Raw genomic sequence first — 13,838 nt, 5'->3', positions numbered from 1 at the left:
AGCAATAAGTGTTGGGGTGAACCGCCAACCAAAGAGTATAGCCGAAGAACCGTCGTTGCCACCGAGTCCATGATTCTCATTTGAGTGAAAGCACATCCAGAGGATAACTGATCCAAGAGTGAGACCGATAGCAGTCGTTAATATCAAGTAATACCATCGTAAGGTGAAAGGAAGCCAAGTGCTGTCTCGCACAGGGTGGTTTGATGCTGTCAATAGTCAGACGAAAATTGTCAGTTTCTTTGTCTATTCCCTTACTGTGAGGTGCGAGTTCTTGTGTATTTTCACTCGTTCCGGCCTGGCATGTTTGGGTAGCTAGATTTTCGCAAGGCGGTAACTCTGGTGGCGCTGTATCAATCGGAGAGATTGAACCAAATTGATGTTGAGCCATAACTCCGAGAGAAGAGATTATGGGGCAACACCCTTCGAAACGACGCAAGCAGGACTTGGATGCTTCTCGAGCCGTTGGATATTCGAGGTATTTGAATCATCACAGCAAGGCTGCAGAACCTCTTCAGCCATACATGCATCCTTTGCCCCCATAGTATACATTGCGGCACAGCAACTAGCGCAACAAGAACCCCACTACCAAGAGTTAAATCCAGTAAAAACATACCCGAAGTTCTGGACGCGATCATGTTTCATGGCCGCCGTGCAATAGCACGGCTGGCTAAGCGCCCGGCTGAAAGTTCAGACGACCGTGCAGCGGTTCGCGCCGACAAGCCAGCAGCAAAGGGTACGCCTACATGGCGATCGTGCAGTCTAATCGCAAGGCGCACTCAGGGCAGCGACAGTTTGGAATTTATGGGTCCGCTATGGACTACTGAAAGGAAGCTCGAGTGCAGTCACGTTACCATTGATTAGGTTTTTGAGCTGCAGACTGATGAGATTCGAGGACGCTCGAATCAGTCATTTAGCCCGATGTGATGTTTTCTTCTAGGCTTATCCAAGACTGTAACACATGTTCTGGTGTTGTTTCCTGCGGAAGTTCATTACAAGTAGCTTTTGTTGTCTATTTGCGTGGGGTTGAGAATTGTGCTGGTTTATGACTTATGCTAGTCGGGATGTATTGGGCGTATAGTAGGAGATGGACCCAGATTTTAGCCGCCCGGACTAAGTACCGAGATGTACCTGGCGTATACCCACATTTTAGCAAGGCCACTCTTATCCGCCTGCCTTTTTCGCATGTTAGCCTTGTTGTATCCTATCAGGGTATTGGAAAGTAAAGAAAGGTATCGCAAACTGGCAAGGTGCAGACAAGCGCGGCTAGCAGCATCAAATCATCCAAAGGTATCGACATTGCATTATATATACAGCTTCACTTTCTCAAGTCTACCTGTGTGTTGCACAAGTCCATTTGCCCATACACGCTACTTTGGTATTGACAATGTTTTGAGCCAGGTTCTACAGCAACTTTCTCCCAATCTATAAGTTGCTGTCTCCTTTCGTAGTTGGCACAATAGCTACCGCAGTCGCGAAGTCTTCATCGTGACTAATACTGATCTCGCACAACTGTCCCTCCAATTCATGCACATTGAGAAGTAGGGGAGATTGCGCCTTGTGACCAAAACCAGCATGCGTAGAATCAGTCGAAAGCGCCCGTGCTTTGTAGATCTCGTCGAGAATTAAGCCCTGTGGACGTGACGATTGGTGTTCGTTACGATCCAGTGAAGTAACGGGGAGAATCATGATTCGTTGGAAGCCTCTGGAGTTTTTATCCAGATGGTCGCATGCTTTGCGACATGCTTCCTTTGCAGCAAATCTTTTGTTGTATGAGCTTCTGGTTTCAATAGCTTTGCAACTTTGTATACACACCGGCCTGCGAGGAATGCAGCAACAGCATCAGTTTTTGTGAGAATGTCGTCTGCAGATGCAAAACGCTGCCAAAAGTACTGTTGTTCATGGCTGGTAAGGACTCTCGTCAAGAATTGGTGCAGTGGGCGCAGCGGATCGCCATCGTTGCGCTTGGTAATAACGCTACGTATCCTAGAGATACTGCATATATCTGTGCCCACTCTGAACGGGAACGGAAATGCTCGGGGTGGCATGGAGGTGAGTGGTGTTGTGTTGTGTTGTGTGCACGAGGAAAGCATAGTGCCAAGCCCAACGGGACACAATCTATGCGCAGATAAACAAAAAATTAGTTTACCTCCACAAAAAGAAGAACTAGGATATCAGATCAGCATAATGAAATGACAAAAAAGACGACGTTGGCCAGATTCGAACTGACGCTCCCGAAGGAACAAGATTTCTAGTCTTGCGCGATAACCACTCCGCCACAACGCCTAGTGTTCGAAACGTTCTTAATACTTCGATGGAAAACTTTAGTATAGTATATATTATAACCTATAGATATATCTATCAGTAAGTAACGTCTCGGCAAGTCTAGCCTAGTTCCAATCAGAGCTTGAGTAAGCAAGATAAAAGATATTAAGTGCTAGTCTAAGCGGCATGTTTTCGCGGATAAGAGAAAAGACAATAGAAAGCGAGAGTTCTCTACTGTGTAAGAGAGCGTCTTATTACTATACAGGCCACTTGACTACAGCTCGCCTCGGGTTGCATCCTTCGTGCTTACTTACTACTAGTTCTTAGTCGTACCACACTCGGTTGGAAACATCTATCAGCCCCACGACTCGATATGTATGCTTCATGGCGCTCGCTTCTGGTTTGTTCATACTCGAAATTATTGTAAAAAAAAGTCTAACAGAATGAATTGTGCACATGCAAAAGGCTGAACGAGGGATATGTACTGTAGATACGTACCGGTGAACTGTACGACAGTGCACACGCTTACGGTCGCATCTCGGAATTTGAAAGCTGAGAGAACCAAAGAAAGAACTGTGCTTTCCCGATGCCCTCGGCATCCGATGATCGGTTGTGCGCAGTCAGCTTCGTGTTGAGCCGACCATCATCCCGCTCAGACCGCACGCATGTACGTAAGTACCAGGGTTGGTGCTCAAGCAAGCTGCAAGTGTTGAAACAGTGCTGGCAGTCGTCAACGCCAATCCGCATGCGACATCCAGGGCAAATGGCAAGTGACGCAACGCTACACCGTCATTTTGCGAGGCTTACAGGCAAGGGGCCCCAGGTTTGAGAACGTAGGCTTGGGGTGTGGTTGCGGGGCTGAATGCTCGGACTGCTTGGCTTTTCTTCCGTAGAGTCCGGACTAGGGACAGGAATGGGGCCGCTACGGGTGTGGTACCTGCGATGGCGGCATGTCAGTCAGTGACGATCGATGCTGTGGCAACGGTTGTTGGCATGTCCCTTCTAAAGGCCCGTTTTCCAACTGCTTATTACCTGCTTTGGTTCTGTCGCGCATTGCTTCGGATTATGTACTACGCTTCCTATTTCCAATGCAACTACTTACTTCACCAAGCCTCCTAGGCGTTCGGATTCTCACACTAGATGCTACCGGACCTGAATACTCGCGCTGGCGACGCAATGTCAGGTTTGCTTTGGAAACGAAAAATCGGTGGAAATACTGCAATGGCAGGCGTCCGATGCCGATGCCAAAGGCTACACCTGCCATAGCCGAACCTAACGATATACAACCAAGTTTGCTGGAAGAACGACGAGAATGGATGCGACGAGACCGCGAGGTCAAACTTGACATCTTCCAGTCACTAGCAGAAGAAGTGATGCAGGATGTATTCGGTGTTGGCCCTACACTTCCTCCCACACAGTACACTGCGCAGCAAATGTTGCAAGCACTGGACAATCGGTTTAGTGTCTTTGAGTTTGAAGGTTACCACCACGCGTTTTGTCATTTTTTGAACTTGCACGTGGATCAGTACGAGAGCCTCGACGATTTCAACAAGGAGTTCCGAGCGGTGCTGGAGGATCTGCATGACTATGGCCACCCGATGTCCAATGTCCAAGCATGCAGCGCATACTTTTCCAAGCTGCAATGCACACAGAACCCATGGGTAGCAAAGAAAGTTGCAGAATGGGATATCCAACCTTTGGAGCCGCAGCTGTGCGATCTCATGCAGGCAGCAGTGCTCTGGCCGTGCACCAAGTCTCTTGCATGCAACTCATGGCGGGACTGCTTTGCGAAGCCCAAACCAGAAGAGCACATGGATGATGGCGTTGAGCCTGGACCTACATATAGCGACCTTGAACCTGAACTTTCTGACACATCCACCCTGTCATCCAAAGCTTCACATTCGAGGGAAATGTCTGAGATGATTTCCGAGCGGCAAATTAGAACGGCAATTCATTTGGGCAACAAGCAGTTCGATCCAAAAGCACTGTGTGAAGCGCTTGAGAGAATTCCAGCTATAGTGGGTTCAGAAAGGCCGAGTATGGACCAAGGCGTAAGATCAGAGTCGGCAACGCCTGAATGGCTAAGCGCAAGAGAGAGTATTGATTCACAGCCACCGATGCAGAGGAATGCGGGATCAGAATCAGCCAATATCCCAATAATTTTACTACCACTAGCCGCGCTCCATAAACCAGACAGCAACCCACATACGCGTTCTCTATCAACTCCCATGCCTGAGATAGCGCTCAACCACCCCACGATCCCAGAAAAGAGCCCTCGACGAAAAACAACCGACTTTTCATTCAAACAAGCCGTAATCTCAATCCAAGCAAGTCAAAAACCCCCCTCACTGTCCGATCACCCCGCATTCCGAAACAGAGCATGGTCCCCCCCAGAAGCCATAACCGCAGACCTCCACCCAGCCCTGCGCCCAATGACCCCACTCCTCAAGCCCCAAAAGCCAAAGCCAAAGCCGAAACAAAAAGAACGTTCCTGCTCGCCCCTCGACCTCTCAAGATCCAAGCCCCCGCCTCCGCCACGCAACCACCGTCGCCGCGCCCGCAGTGTAGGAAACTTTTCCGCCCAAGAAACCACCTCATCTTTCCTCTCGCCACCCCCAAGCACAAACACAAGCGGCAGAAACACAAGCACCGTGCTTACCCTCCCCCTCCAAGGACCTCTCCTTCTTTCCATCCCAGACACCACTCCGCCATCCTCACTATCATCATCCACCTGTCCCTTACCCCCCTACAACCCCACCCCGCCCCTACCGCCCCCCTCCCCAGTACACTCCCCATTCCAATCTCAAAAACCCCTCCCTTTCCTCCCCTTCCCCTTCATCCACACACACACCCGATCGCCCTCCGCCCCGCCACTACCAACCCAGCGCCCCATCCAGCCTCCAGTCTCGAAATTCTCGCTCTCGGCTACACCGAGTGGGGGGGATGCTGCGCTGAAAGATAAACATGCGAGGGGTGGGCATAGACGGTTTAGGAGTACAGGGGATTGCGATACCAAGTCCAAAGCTAAGACTAAGGTGGGTCCTAGTAGAGATGGGAGGGATGCAAGGGACGCGAGGGATGATAAGAAGAAGGAGAAGGAGAAGAAGAGGGAGAAGAGTTGGAGTTTGGGGGTTGGAAGAATGGGCAAGTTGGGAGGAGGAAAGGGAGAGGAAGATGGGGATGCGTAGTCAATGTCTACCCTCTCTTCTTCTCGATATTCGGGTTGATTGCTGTTTGAAGCGTATGTATCGTTGTTGGGGAGTCACTCGCTTTTTTTTCTTCTCTATATACCCTTTTTGTTTTGGGGTTTCGGTAGTCTACCTAGATTGGTTAGGAAGAATTTCCATTCTTGTCTTGTCTTAGCATGCTTCCTTGCGAATCGAAACAAATTGAGCGACTGTAGTGTCAACTATCTCCTTCCCCTACTTCTCATCATAAGACTTGTATACTCGAACATCAAACATCACAACATGAAAAGGAACTTTTGTCTTGTACAATTACGGAAGAAGATCAAAACTTTTGCTAAAATGACAATTGGTCTATATTCGCCATCTTATGCTATCGGAATGACGCAGGCGTCTCAAGTCTCCCCATCAAGTGTCATTAATCATATCATGCATGTATTGCAATCACGACTTGTCTACCATATAATGTTGTACAAGCCCTCTACATCTACTGCGTCTCACGCACGACCTTGTCTACAGCCTTTGCAAAGTAGTCAATGTTGTGTGAGTTGAGACCAGCCATGGAGATACGGCCGTTCTTAGTCATGTAGACGTGCGAGTCCTCTCGGATTTTGAGCACTTGCTTCTCGGTCAAACCGGTGAAGCTGAACATGCCAATCTGGTCGGTAATGTGGTTCCATGTGCCGGGTGTGCCCATTTGCTCGAGCTTGCTGCGAAGCTCCTTACGCATTTCCTTTATGCGGCCAGACATTGTCCGGAGGTTCTCTTCCCACTCGGCAAAGAGGGTGGGGTCGTTGAGGACTGTCGAGGCGATGCGGGCACCGTATGCAGGAGGATTCGAAATCTCGGAGCGCTGGAGGATGGCAAGCTGCGAGGCAATACGGGTGATGGTGGACTCGGCGTCGGATGAAGGTGAGGTGATGAAGTGGAAGCAGCCAGCACGCTCGCCGTACAGACCAAAGTTCTTTGCGTACGACTGAGCAATGCACATCTCAAAGCCCTGCTCGACAAAGTAGCGGATGGCCCAGCCATCGGTCGCAAGGTCGCCAGATGCGAAGCCCTGGTAGGCAGTGTCAAAGAAGGGAAAGTGCTTCTTGGACCTGATGACGTCGGCAATCTTCTTCCACTGATCTTGGGTAGGGTCAACGCCCGTGGGGTTGTGGGCACATGCGTGTAGCACGATGATGCTACCCTCGGGCGCGCCCTGGATGGCAGAAATCATGCCATCAAAGTTGAGGCCCTTTGTGTCCTTTGAGAAGTAGGGGTATGTCTTGTATTGGATGCCGACATTGGAGAAGATCTGGAAGTGGTTGGCCCATGTGGGGTCGGAGAAGTAGACGGTGCGCTCTGTCTGTGGCTTGTAGAATTTTGCGAGGAAGAGGGCGCCCAAGTGGACGGCTCCGGTACCGGAAATTGTCTGGAGGCTGGTGACCTGTGTGGAGTGAGCTCAGGCCATGGGAAAGTGGCGTGAGAAGCTTACCCGCTTGTCTTTGATGGCGGGGCTGTCACCACCAAGAACCAGCTTCTGTGATGCGGTTGTAAACTCGGGTAAGCCGGCAATGGGCAGGTATTCGTGGTTAAGGTTGGGGTCGCTACGGAGGCGCTCTTCGGCCTGGTAGGATAGTGTGAGTAATAGTAGAGAAGAAGGTTGATAGTAGGATGCGGGGGCGTGAATCACCCCGCACTCGATGTAGACTCACCATCTTGACGACGGGCAGGATCCAAGGCTTTGCATTGTCGTCTCTGTAGGCGCCAATGCCCAGGTCGACCTTGTTGGGGTGCTCATCACGACGGAAGGCAGCCATCAGACCAAACAAGGGGTCTTCAGGCGCCTGAGGGACGACATTGGCGTCGAAGGCGGTGGCAGCCATGGGGTCAATGTGCGAGGAGATTTGGGAGAGCCGGGTTTGAGGGGTGGTAATGGTGTTGGAGGAAGAGGGTGAGGGGCAAGATGGGGATGAAGTAGATGAGGCTGGCATAGCTGTGGCGTCGAGTGCCAACCAAGAGCACCACGTCTCGCACCGGTTACGTTTCACCGCCCGAGTAAAGGGAAACTGGACGCCGCGTCTACCCACGCTAGCCCCCGCAGATTCTATTTGAGGGAGGGGAGTGACCGGCCGGTGAGGAGATGCGGAGAGCGGAGAGTGGAGCACGGGAGTGCCGGCGCGACGAGATGCAGATGCAGAAGCGTGAACGAAGAACGCCAGGCAATGCAGGGCCTGACTGTACCCAGCAGGCCGCTATATATGTACCGCGATACAGCTGTTTTCTTGCTCGGTTCATCTGATGCAAGGTCGTGTGAGCAAGCCGAGGCACATGTCGAGCACCACCATGGCAGCCGAGTACCCGCCCAGGCCTTCTCACATGCGCTGCCTCTGCGACTGTATTACGTCGTGACAAGCTTCCGTCCAGGTTTGCGGGCAGTCTAGGAATGAACCGCTGTGGGGGGACCCCACAGGGCTGGCATTGCTTGCTTCTTGTAGCAATCTGGTCCACTCAGCATGCGCCCGATGCTAATGCGCCGAGCCTGGCATTATCTTTGCATCTTGGGTATCTACTACTTCATACAACTACTACCTCATACTGCTCTTACACAAACAAGTCCCACAGCACCAGCGTCGCGCAAAAGACACTCGTCGCCCAAAACACTTTTTGCGCCGTGCTGCCCCGCTCCGTCGCCCGCTTCAGCTCCTTGTTACCACTCCCCACATTTTCCTGCGTGTTGAGCGAGTCCTCCACCAGCTGGTCGATGTGCGCTGCTTGCATGCTGAGATTGCTGGCGAGCGTCGACTGCAGCTCAGAGATCTCGGTGAGTGATTTTTCCGTTGCGCTGCGTGGGCGTTAGCAGATGCATAGTCACGCGCATACACCACCGCCACATACCGGATCTTGTCAAGCTGGTCTTCGTACTGCTTGAGCATGTCCTGGTTCTCTTGCGCAAACAGCTGAAGCTGTTCGGGATCCAGCTGATTCTCAATCACCGTGCTCCCTTCGTCCGGGTTGTACGATGCCGTCCCTCGGTAATCTGCCTCAGCACCCTGCCCACCCTTGGGCTCATTGTAGTCGGCCATAGCCGGGGCTGTAATCCTGGTCTTGTGCAATACGCTCTTGCTCTTCTCCACCTCTCGTGTGAGCCGAATCTCCATCATGTTGCTCTGGAACTGCCCACACTCCTCGAGCTGCTTCTGCAGCGACCATATGATGCTCTCTCTATGCGCCTTGATCGTGTTTGCCTTGGCCTCTTCAATCTCCTCCTCTGGGCTCTTTGCTGTGATTGCTCCGCCTGCTGCCCATCGTCCCAGCGCGCCCAGTCCCTGTTTCGCCCGCTTCCTCAGCGCAACTTGGCTTTGGGCTGCCTGCCGTGCTTGCTCTGCAACTCCCAGTGTCTTGATAGCATCGTTGAGTTGGCGTATTGACTGCTTCGCTTGCAGATCAATCTCGTTGCGCTGCGCATCGCTAAGGTACTTTGAGTCCTTGTCAACAGTAGACGAAGTACTGCTTCGTGCCAGCTGTTTTCGGCGGGGTGGATTCGCAGTAGAGAGATAGCTCTGCCGTATCGATTTCAGGTCTGTGTGCAGCTTTGTTATGTGTGTTCGCTATTGCAGTTAGCTACCATCACTCATCTTGCCGCGATGCGCAACGTGGCCTACAATGCGGTATGCCTCTTTGACAAAGTCGTCGAGTGCCTCGACTCGAAACTTAAAGGGCTTGATTGGCGGCGCATTGTGCTTTGCAAGCACCTGGTTGAAGGTGGGCGTGATGTCCATTGTGTCGAGGTGCAAGCAACCTGCTCGTATGAGATGACGATGCTCCCCGCGGGAATGCCATGCTGGTCTTTCTTTCGCTTCTCGGCCAATGACGTACAACCCCTTAGCACCGGCAACATGGCCAGACTGCAGGCTGCCTTCTTCTCTTCTCAGCCCATCTTCAGACTAGATCCAACCCACCTTGCCCTATCCTCGAGGCCATGTTTGATATATGTAACGTCACATACACCAACTCCCAACAATGCTTCCTCGCCCCTAGCCGCTTGTGTAGTGTATTCACTCTTCCGTATCCCCGCATTCCCGCATTCATAGAGGTACCACTAGTCCCGAATCTTGTACCAAAAATACTACCAGCTGTGGCTTGCATCAGAAGATGTACTAGAAGGCTGAGCCTTGGATCGCCCCCAAATAACACGCCTAGCCATCCGATTGGGCCCCAACAGCCATCGTCTCACGACTAACTGCGATCATCTCGCGAATAACCTGTCAGAAGGACGGGATGCCCTAGCCCCAGACACGGTCACAGTATACATTTTTGTCTTTGATGACACGGGCTTCTTGATTCCAACCCGAGTTGTAAAGCTCTTCGTCCTCCTACAGGGACAGCTGACATGTCATCTCACAGTGATCTCTGGCCTTTGACAACAGATCACTCGCTAGGTGAAACCTGAGCGTCGTACCAACCACCGCCAACATATCAGCTTATTATTAGGCTACCCAATGACTGCTCGTATGCAAGATCGTATTCCCTATTGTTCCAAGGCTGGGCACGCCGATGGCGTAGTCAGAATCGTCTGTTGACGTTACTCTGGATACCAGGGTGATAGTCACAAAAGAATGTCACATACAGGACGTTCCTGACTATTTGTACACTGCTGCCCTCGCACGCTCTGGTTTTTCTTCACTCAATCCACTCAATTCACTAGCAATCCTAATAGTAGACTCCCTACCACACCAAAGCTCATTCGAACCACCTTCCCGAAGACGAGACACCATGAAGTCTAATAACATGCTCCTTGCCTTCTTTGCTTCTGTCGCCATGGCTTCGCCTACCGCCCTCAACATGCGGGCTGACGAGGCTTGTATGCCCACGTCTTACACTATTTCCGAATACTCGCTCGTTACCTCGCCCACGTCGGGCAGCGTCCATTTCACCTTCCAGTCGGCCTTTGCCCCTGGTGCCACCGTCGACGATTCGGTCCAGAATGGCGCCCAATGCAGCGCCTCTGATACCTCTGTTCCCAACAGCAACGAGTGCCAGGTGCCCAATCGTCGTCTGCTCTTTGATCTCCGTGCACCCCAGGAGCAGGCCTACTACCAGATTACGCACACTTGGTCTTGCAACGGGTAAGTTTAGTACTTACATTGTGTTGGACATGACCATTACGTCATCTCTTGTTGTCTGAACTAAGCTAATAACCGTGACAGAAGCACCTGGCTCTCTGGCACTCCTGTCAGAATTGATCCACTCACCTGCCATACCGAGGGCAACGAGCGCGTATGCATTGGCGGACCTCTAACCCTTACGCCTCAGAATGTGCGCAGGATCTGCAGCACTCCTACATGCCCCTAGTCTCATTTTGTGCACTATAGGAGAGCTGTCTAGAAGTTTACACAAACTAGAGATGTGTATGTTCATGGGGGGTATGGATTTTGGCCATGAAACAGGCACAGAGTGGTTGATAGCCGAAAGAGCCGATATACCAAAGGCTCAGTAATCCCTAATAGAGAGAGAGATGTAGGCCAGAAAAGCGTCATTACCTAGAAATTCAGCAAATCCAATCGTACTCAATCTTTTTCCTTTCAAAACAACATGACGTGCCGTGCAAGAAACCCTCGCTCGTCTGACTGACACACCATTTCACCACCACCTCGCCCCAAATATCTTCGGCGCAACCCTATCCCTCTTCTTGTCCGCCATCAAATCAATCCTCTGATGTCCCTTTATATCCACCGCCAACGTCTCATACTCAAACTCATCCTGACTCGGCCTCTTGATCAAATGCACATGCACCACACCCTGCCCCTTCGGCCCCTCCACATAAAACTTGAAGCGCAAGTGCTCTGTGCCCCACTTGTCCGTCTCCTGTGTACTACTAATATGGCGATTGCGCGCCCACCGCGACCACGACGGTTCGCCGTACGCCGCGATTTCCGCGCCAGGACCCAGCAGTTTTTGGCAGCGGGCGTCGGTGCGAATGAGGCTTGTTGCGCGGTTGAAGTAGGCGGTTTTGGAGGTGGGGCTTAGGACATCGGAGAAGAGGAAGTAGCCTACGCCGCCCTATAGTTGCACGTTAGCCGTGTGTGTGTGTGTCTAGGGAAAGGATGCGAAAGGTGAAAGTCGTACTGTTGCTAAGAGGCCGACGAGAACGACGACTAGGTTGACGCTTTGCTGGGTTGTGCGGACTATTTTTTCGCCTGGTGAGAGGTCGGACCAGCGCACTTGGCCCGTGTCGCCGGTCAGCGAGATGGATTTTCTTTGGGGCTGCGGCGACGGATTGCTCGTCGATGTGTGTGTTGCTTGTGCATTTGGGGTGGAGGAGAAGAAGGCTTTGCGCCCGAGTTGCGCCTGGCGACTTGAAGCGGGCTGGATGCGTGGGAGGAGGAAAGTAGGTCGCAGTAAAGCGATTGCTTCGGCCGGTTTGTATACTGCAGCCATTGTGGGTGTGGTGGTGAGGGGTCAATGCGATCGCTCAGCAATGCGGAGTCGGAGGCTCGTGTGACGGCGGAGGTGGGAATGCAGCCAAGGCCGAGGCTGCAGCTTGGTGGCGGCCCGTAAGTCGGTCCCTGGATAGCAACTAACTTTTGGGTTATCCAAACCACCAGTATACCCTACTCACACTCGCTATTCACTCTTTTCCACAGTCTCATTCTGCGCGACTTGTACTGCTTGTGTTGCATCGGGCGACATTGAGCGCCAGACAAGATGAGTTCCAACAAGAAGAGTAGCCTCACAGGCTATCTCCCGGATATCCTCATGGCAGCTGCTGCAGTACGTGTCTACCCCCCCGTTTGCTTGCCCGACTTTTTTTTCGATATTGAGAGTTGAGCTGATGTTCAAGACAGCCATTAATAGCCTACTTTGTCATCCGCAACCTGCTCACGCGCCTCGATCCCGAAGCCCAACAAAAAGAAGAAGCCCGCGCAAAGGCCACGGCCGCAACTCGCAAACTCGATGCTATTCTCACAAGTAAACGGCGAAAAAGCTATAGCGAGTATGATAGTGAAGATGACGACGAGACGGACTCGCGGCATCGACGGCCACGGATACAAGACCTCAATCTCAACACGTACGAACAAACAATTGCCATGGAAGTCGTTGCGCCCGAGGAGATTCCCGTCAGCTTTGAGGGTAAGTCGTGACAAGCCCATTGGAAGGGTGCTCAGCTCTGTACTACAGCTTGGAGATGACTGGCGCATGCATGTGCATGCTTTCAACAGCGGTGTTTTGAAAACGGCAACGGGACTGACAATAGACAGACATCGGAGGTCTCGACTCCATCATTGAAGAACTCAAGGAATCTGTCATCTATCCCCTCACCATGCCCCACCTCTACGCCCACAGTTCCTCGCTCCTCAGCGCACCTTCAGGTGTCTTGCTCTACGGTCCTCCCGGCTGCGGAAAGACGATGCTGGCCAAAGCCCTCGCACACGAATCCGGCGCTTGCTTCATTAACCTGCACATTTCGACTCTGACAGAGAAGTGGTATGGTGACAGCAACAAGCTTGTAAATGCCGTCTTTAGTCTTGCGCGAAAGCTACAGCCCAGCATCGTGTTTATCGATGAGATTGATGCGGTTCTTGGACAGCGAAGAAGCGGCGAACACGAAGCAAGCGGTATGGTTAAAGCAGAGTATGTTTCTCTCTCACACTCAGAAAGCAAGTGGATTAAACTCACAATATCAGATTCATGACCCACTGGGACGGTCTCGCATCCTCGACCTCCTCAGGCACCTCGGACCCCCAACGCATCTGCATCCTCGGCGCCACAAACCGCATCCAAGACATCGATGAAGCCATTCTCCGCCGCATGCCCAAGAAATTCCCCGTCGCCCTCCCCTCCGCCGCCCAACGCCACAATATCTTCTCCCTCATTCTCCGCGGTACCAAAATCGACACCGCAAACTTCGACCTCGACTACCTCGTCCGCATCTCCGCCGGCATGTCCGGCTCCGACATCAAAGAAGCCTGTCGCGACGCCGCCATGGGCCCCGTTCGCGAGTACATCCGCCGCAAGAAGGCCGACGGCACCCTGCGCAGCAGCAAGGCCGTCAAAGCCGCAGACGTCCGCGGTCTCCGCACCGAAGACTTTTTCGGTCGTGGAAAGGGCCTCCGTGATCTCGATACCCTCGATCAGACGCGCGAGGAGATGAATACCAATGTTAGGAGTAGAGTCCATACTACCGAGGAGGAGTCAGAGGAGGAGGATGAAGAGGACGATGCTACGACTGAAGTCACCACCACCGAAGAGGAAAGCGAGCGCGGTAGCGAGGCCGTGTTCCGCGATGACAAGTATCGGCCCAGGACCACGCCGCCCGCGGAGAATAGGCGTGAGAGAGACCCCGTGGTTTCGAGGTGAGAGAGAGAAAGAGAAAGAGACTGAGATATTCGCATTAGTATGAAC

The 13,838-nt window shown here is 52.3% G+C and overlaps 7 protein-coding genes and 1 non-coding gene across 8 annotated transcripts; 3 read left to right on the top strand and 5 right to left on the bottom strand.

Annotated features, from left to right (window-relative positions):
* Nucleotides 1-1,289: 1,289 nt before the first annotated feature.
* Nucleotides 1,290-2,079, bottom strand: COCSADRAFT_198885 (uncharacterized protein). Its single transcript, XM_007701060.1, has 2 exons — nt 1,813-2,079; nt 1,290-1,759 (listed from the first exon to the last, which is right to left on the bottom strand). Exons 1-2 carry the CDS (start codon nt 2,043-2,045, stop codon nt 1,423-1,425), a joined length of 570 nt encoding a protein of 189 aa, XP_007699250.1. The 5' UTR covers nt 2,046-2,079; the 3' UTR covers nt 1,290-1,422.
* Nucleotides 2,080-2,202: 123 nt separating this feature from the next.
* Nucleotides 2,203-2,283, bottom strand: COCSADRAFT_t38. Its single transcript has one exon. It is a non-coding gene; the product is annotated as a tRNA-Ser (tRNA).
* Nucleotides 2,284-3,333: 1,050 nt separating this feature from the next.
* On the top strand, nt 3,334-4,166 carry COCSADRAFT_140626 (uncharacterized protein; the record flags this gene model as incomplete). Its single annotated transcript, XM_007701059.1, has 1 exon — nt 3,334-4,166. A coding segment is annotated over exon 1 (816 nt), but the record flags the coding sequence as incomplete, so codon positions are not given.
* A 1,582-nt stretch (nt 4,167-5,748) lies between these two features.
* COCSADRAFT_140624 (uncharacterized protein) lies at nt 5,749-7,646 on the bottom strand. Its single transcript, XM_007701058.1, has 3 exons — nt 7,148-7,646; nt 6,928-7,059; nt 5,749-6,879 (listed from the first exon to the last, which is right to left on the bottom strand). The coding sequence occupies exons 1-3, from the start codon at nt 7,424-7,426 to the stop codon at nt 5,935-5,937; spliced, it is 1,356 nt and encodes a 451-aa protein (XP_007699248.1). The 5' UTR covers nt 7,427-7,646; the 3' UTR covers nt 5,749-5,934.
* Nucleotides 7,647-7,936: 290 nt separating this feature from the next.
* On the bottom strand, nt 7,937-9,273 carry COCSADRAFT_140619 (uncharacterized protein). Its single transcript, XM_007701057.1, has 3 exons — nt 9,098-9,273; nt 8,331-9,043; nt 7,937-8,277 (listed from the first exon to the last, which is right to left on the bottom strand). Exons 1-3 carry the CDS (start codon nt 9,212-9,214, stop codon nt 8,037-8,039), a joined length of 1,071 nt encoding a protein of 356 aa, XP_007699247.1. The 5' UTR covers nt 9,215-9,273; the 3' UTR covers nt 7,937-8,036.
* Nucleotides 9,274-10,208: 935 nt separating this feature from the next.
* Nucleotides 10,209-10,787, top strand: COCSADRAFT_87627 (uncharacterized protein; the record flags this gene model as incomplete). The annotated part of the gene is made up of 2 exons (XM_007701056.1): nt 10,209-10,561; nt 10,643-10,787. The coding sequence occupies 2 exons, from the start codon at nt 10,209-10,211 to the stop codon at nt 10,785-10,787; spliced, it is 498 nt and encodes a 165-aa protein (XP_007699246.1).
* A 288-nt stretch (nt 10,788-11,075) lies between these two features.
* COCSADRAFT_25637 (uncharacterized protein) lies at nt 11,076-11,873 on the bottom strand (the record flags this gene model as incomplete). Its single annotated transcript, XM_007700849.1, has 2 exons — nt 11,076-11,495; nt 11,562-11,873. 2 exons carry the CDS (start codon nt 11,871-11,873, stop codon nt 11,076-11,078), a joined length of 732 nt encoding a protein of 243 aa, XP_007699039.1.
* A 267-nt stretch (nt 11,874-12,140) lies between these two features.
* COCSADRAFT_88000 (uncharacterized protein) lies at nt 12,141-13,793 on the top strand (the record flags this gene model as incomplete). The annotated part of the gene is made up of 4 exons (XM_007701055.1): nt 12,141-12,206; nt 12,281-12,566; nt 12,695-13,067; nt 13,121-13,793. The coding sequence occupies 4 exons, from the start codon at nt 12,141-12,143 to the stop codon at nt 13,791-13,793; spliced, it is 1,398 nt and encodes a 465-aa protein (XP_007699245.1).
* Between the last annotated feature and the right edge of the window lie 45 nt (nt 13,794-13,838).

Source organism: Bipolaris sorokiniana (genome assembly GCF_000338995.1).
Source record: "Bipolaris sorokiniana ND90Pr unplaced genomic scaffold COCSAscaffold_6, whole genome shotgun sequence".
In the NCBI taxonomy this organism is placed as follows: Eukaryota; Fungi; Ascomycota; class Dothideomycetes; order Pleosporales; family Pleosporaceae; genus Bipolaris; species Bipolaris sorokiniana.
Note: the sequence above shows the minus strand (reverse complement) of the source record. Positions and strands in the feature narration are given on the sequence as shown.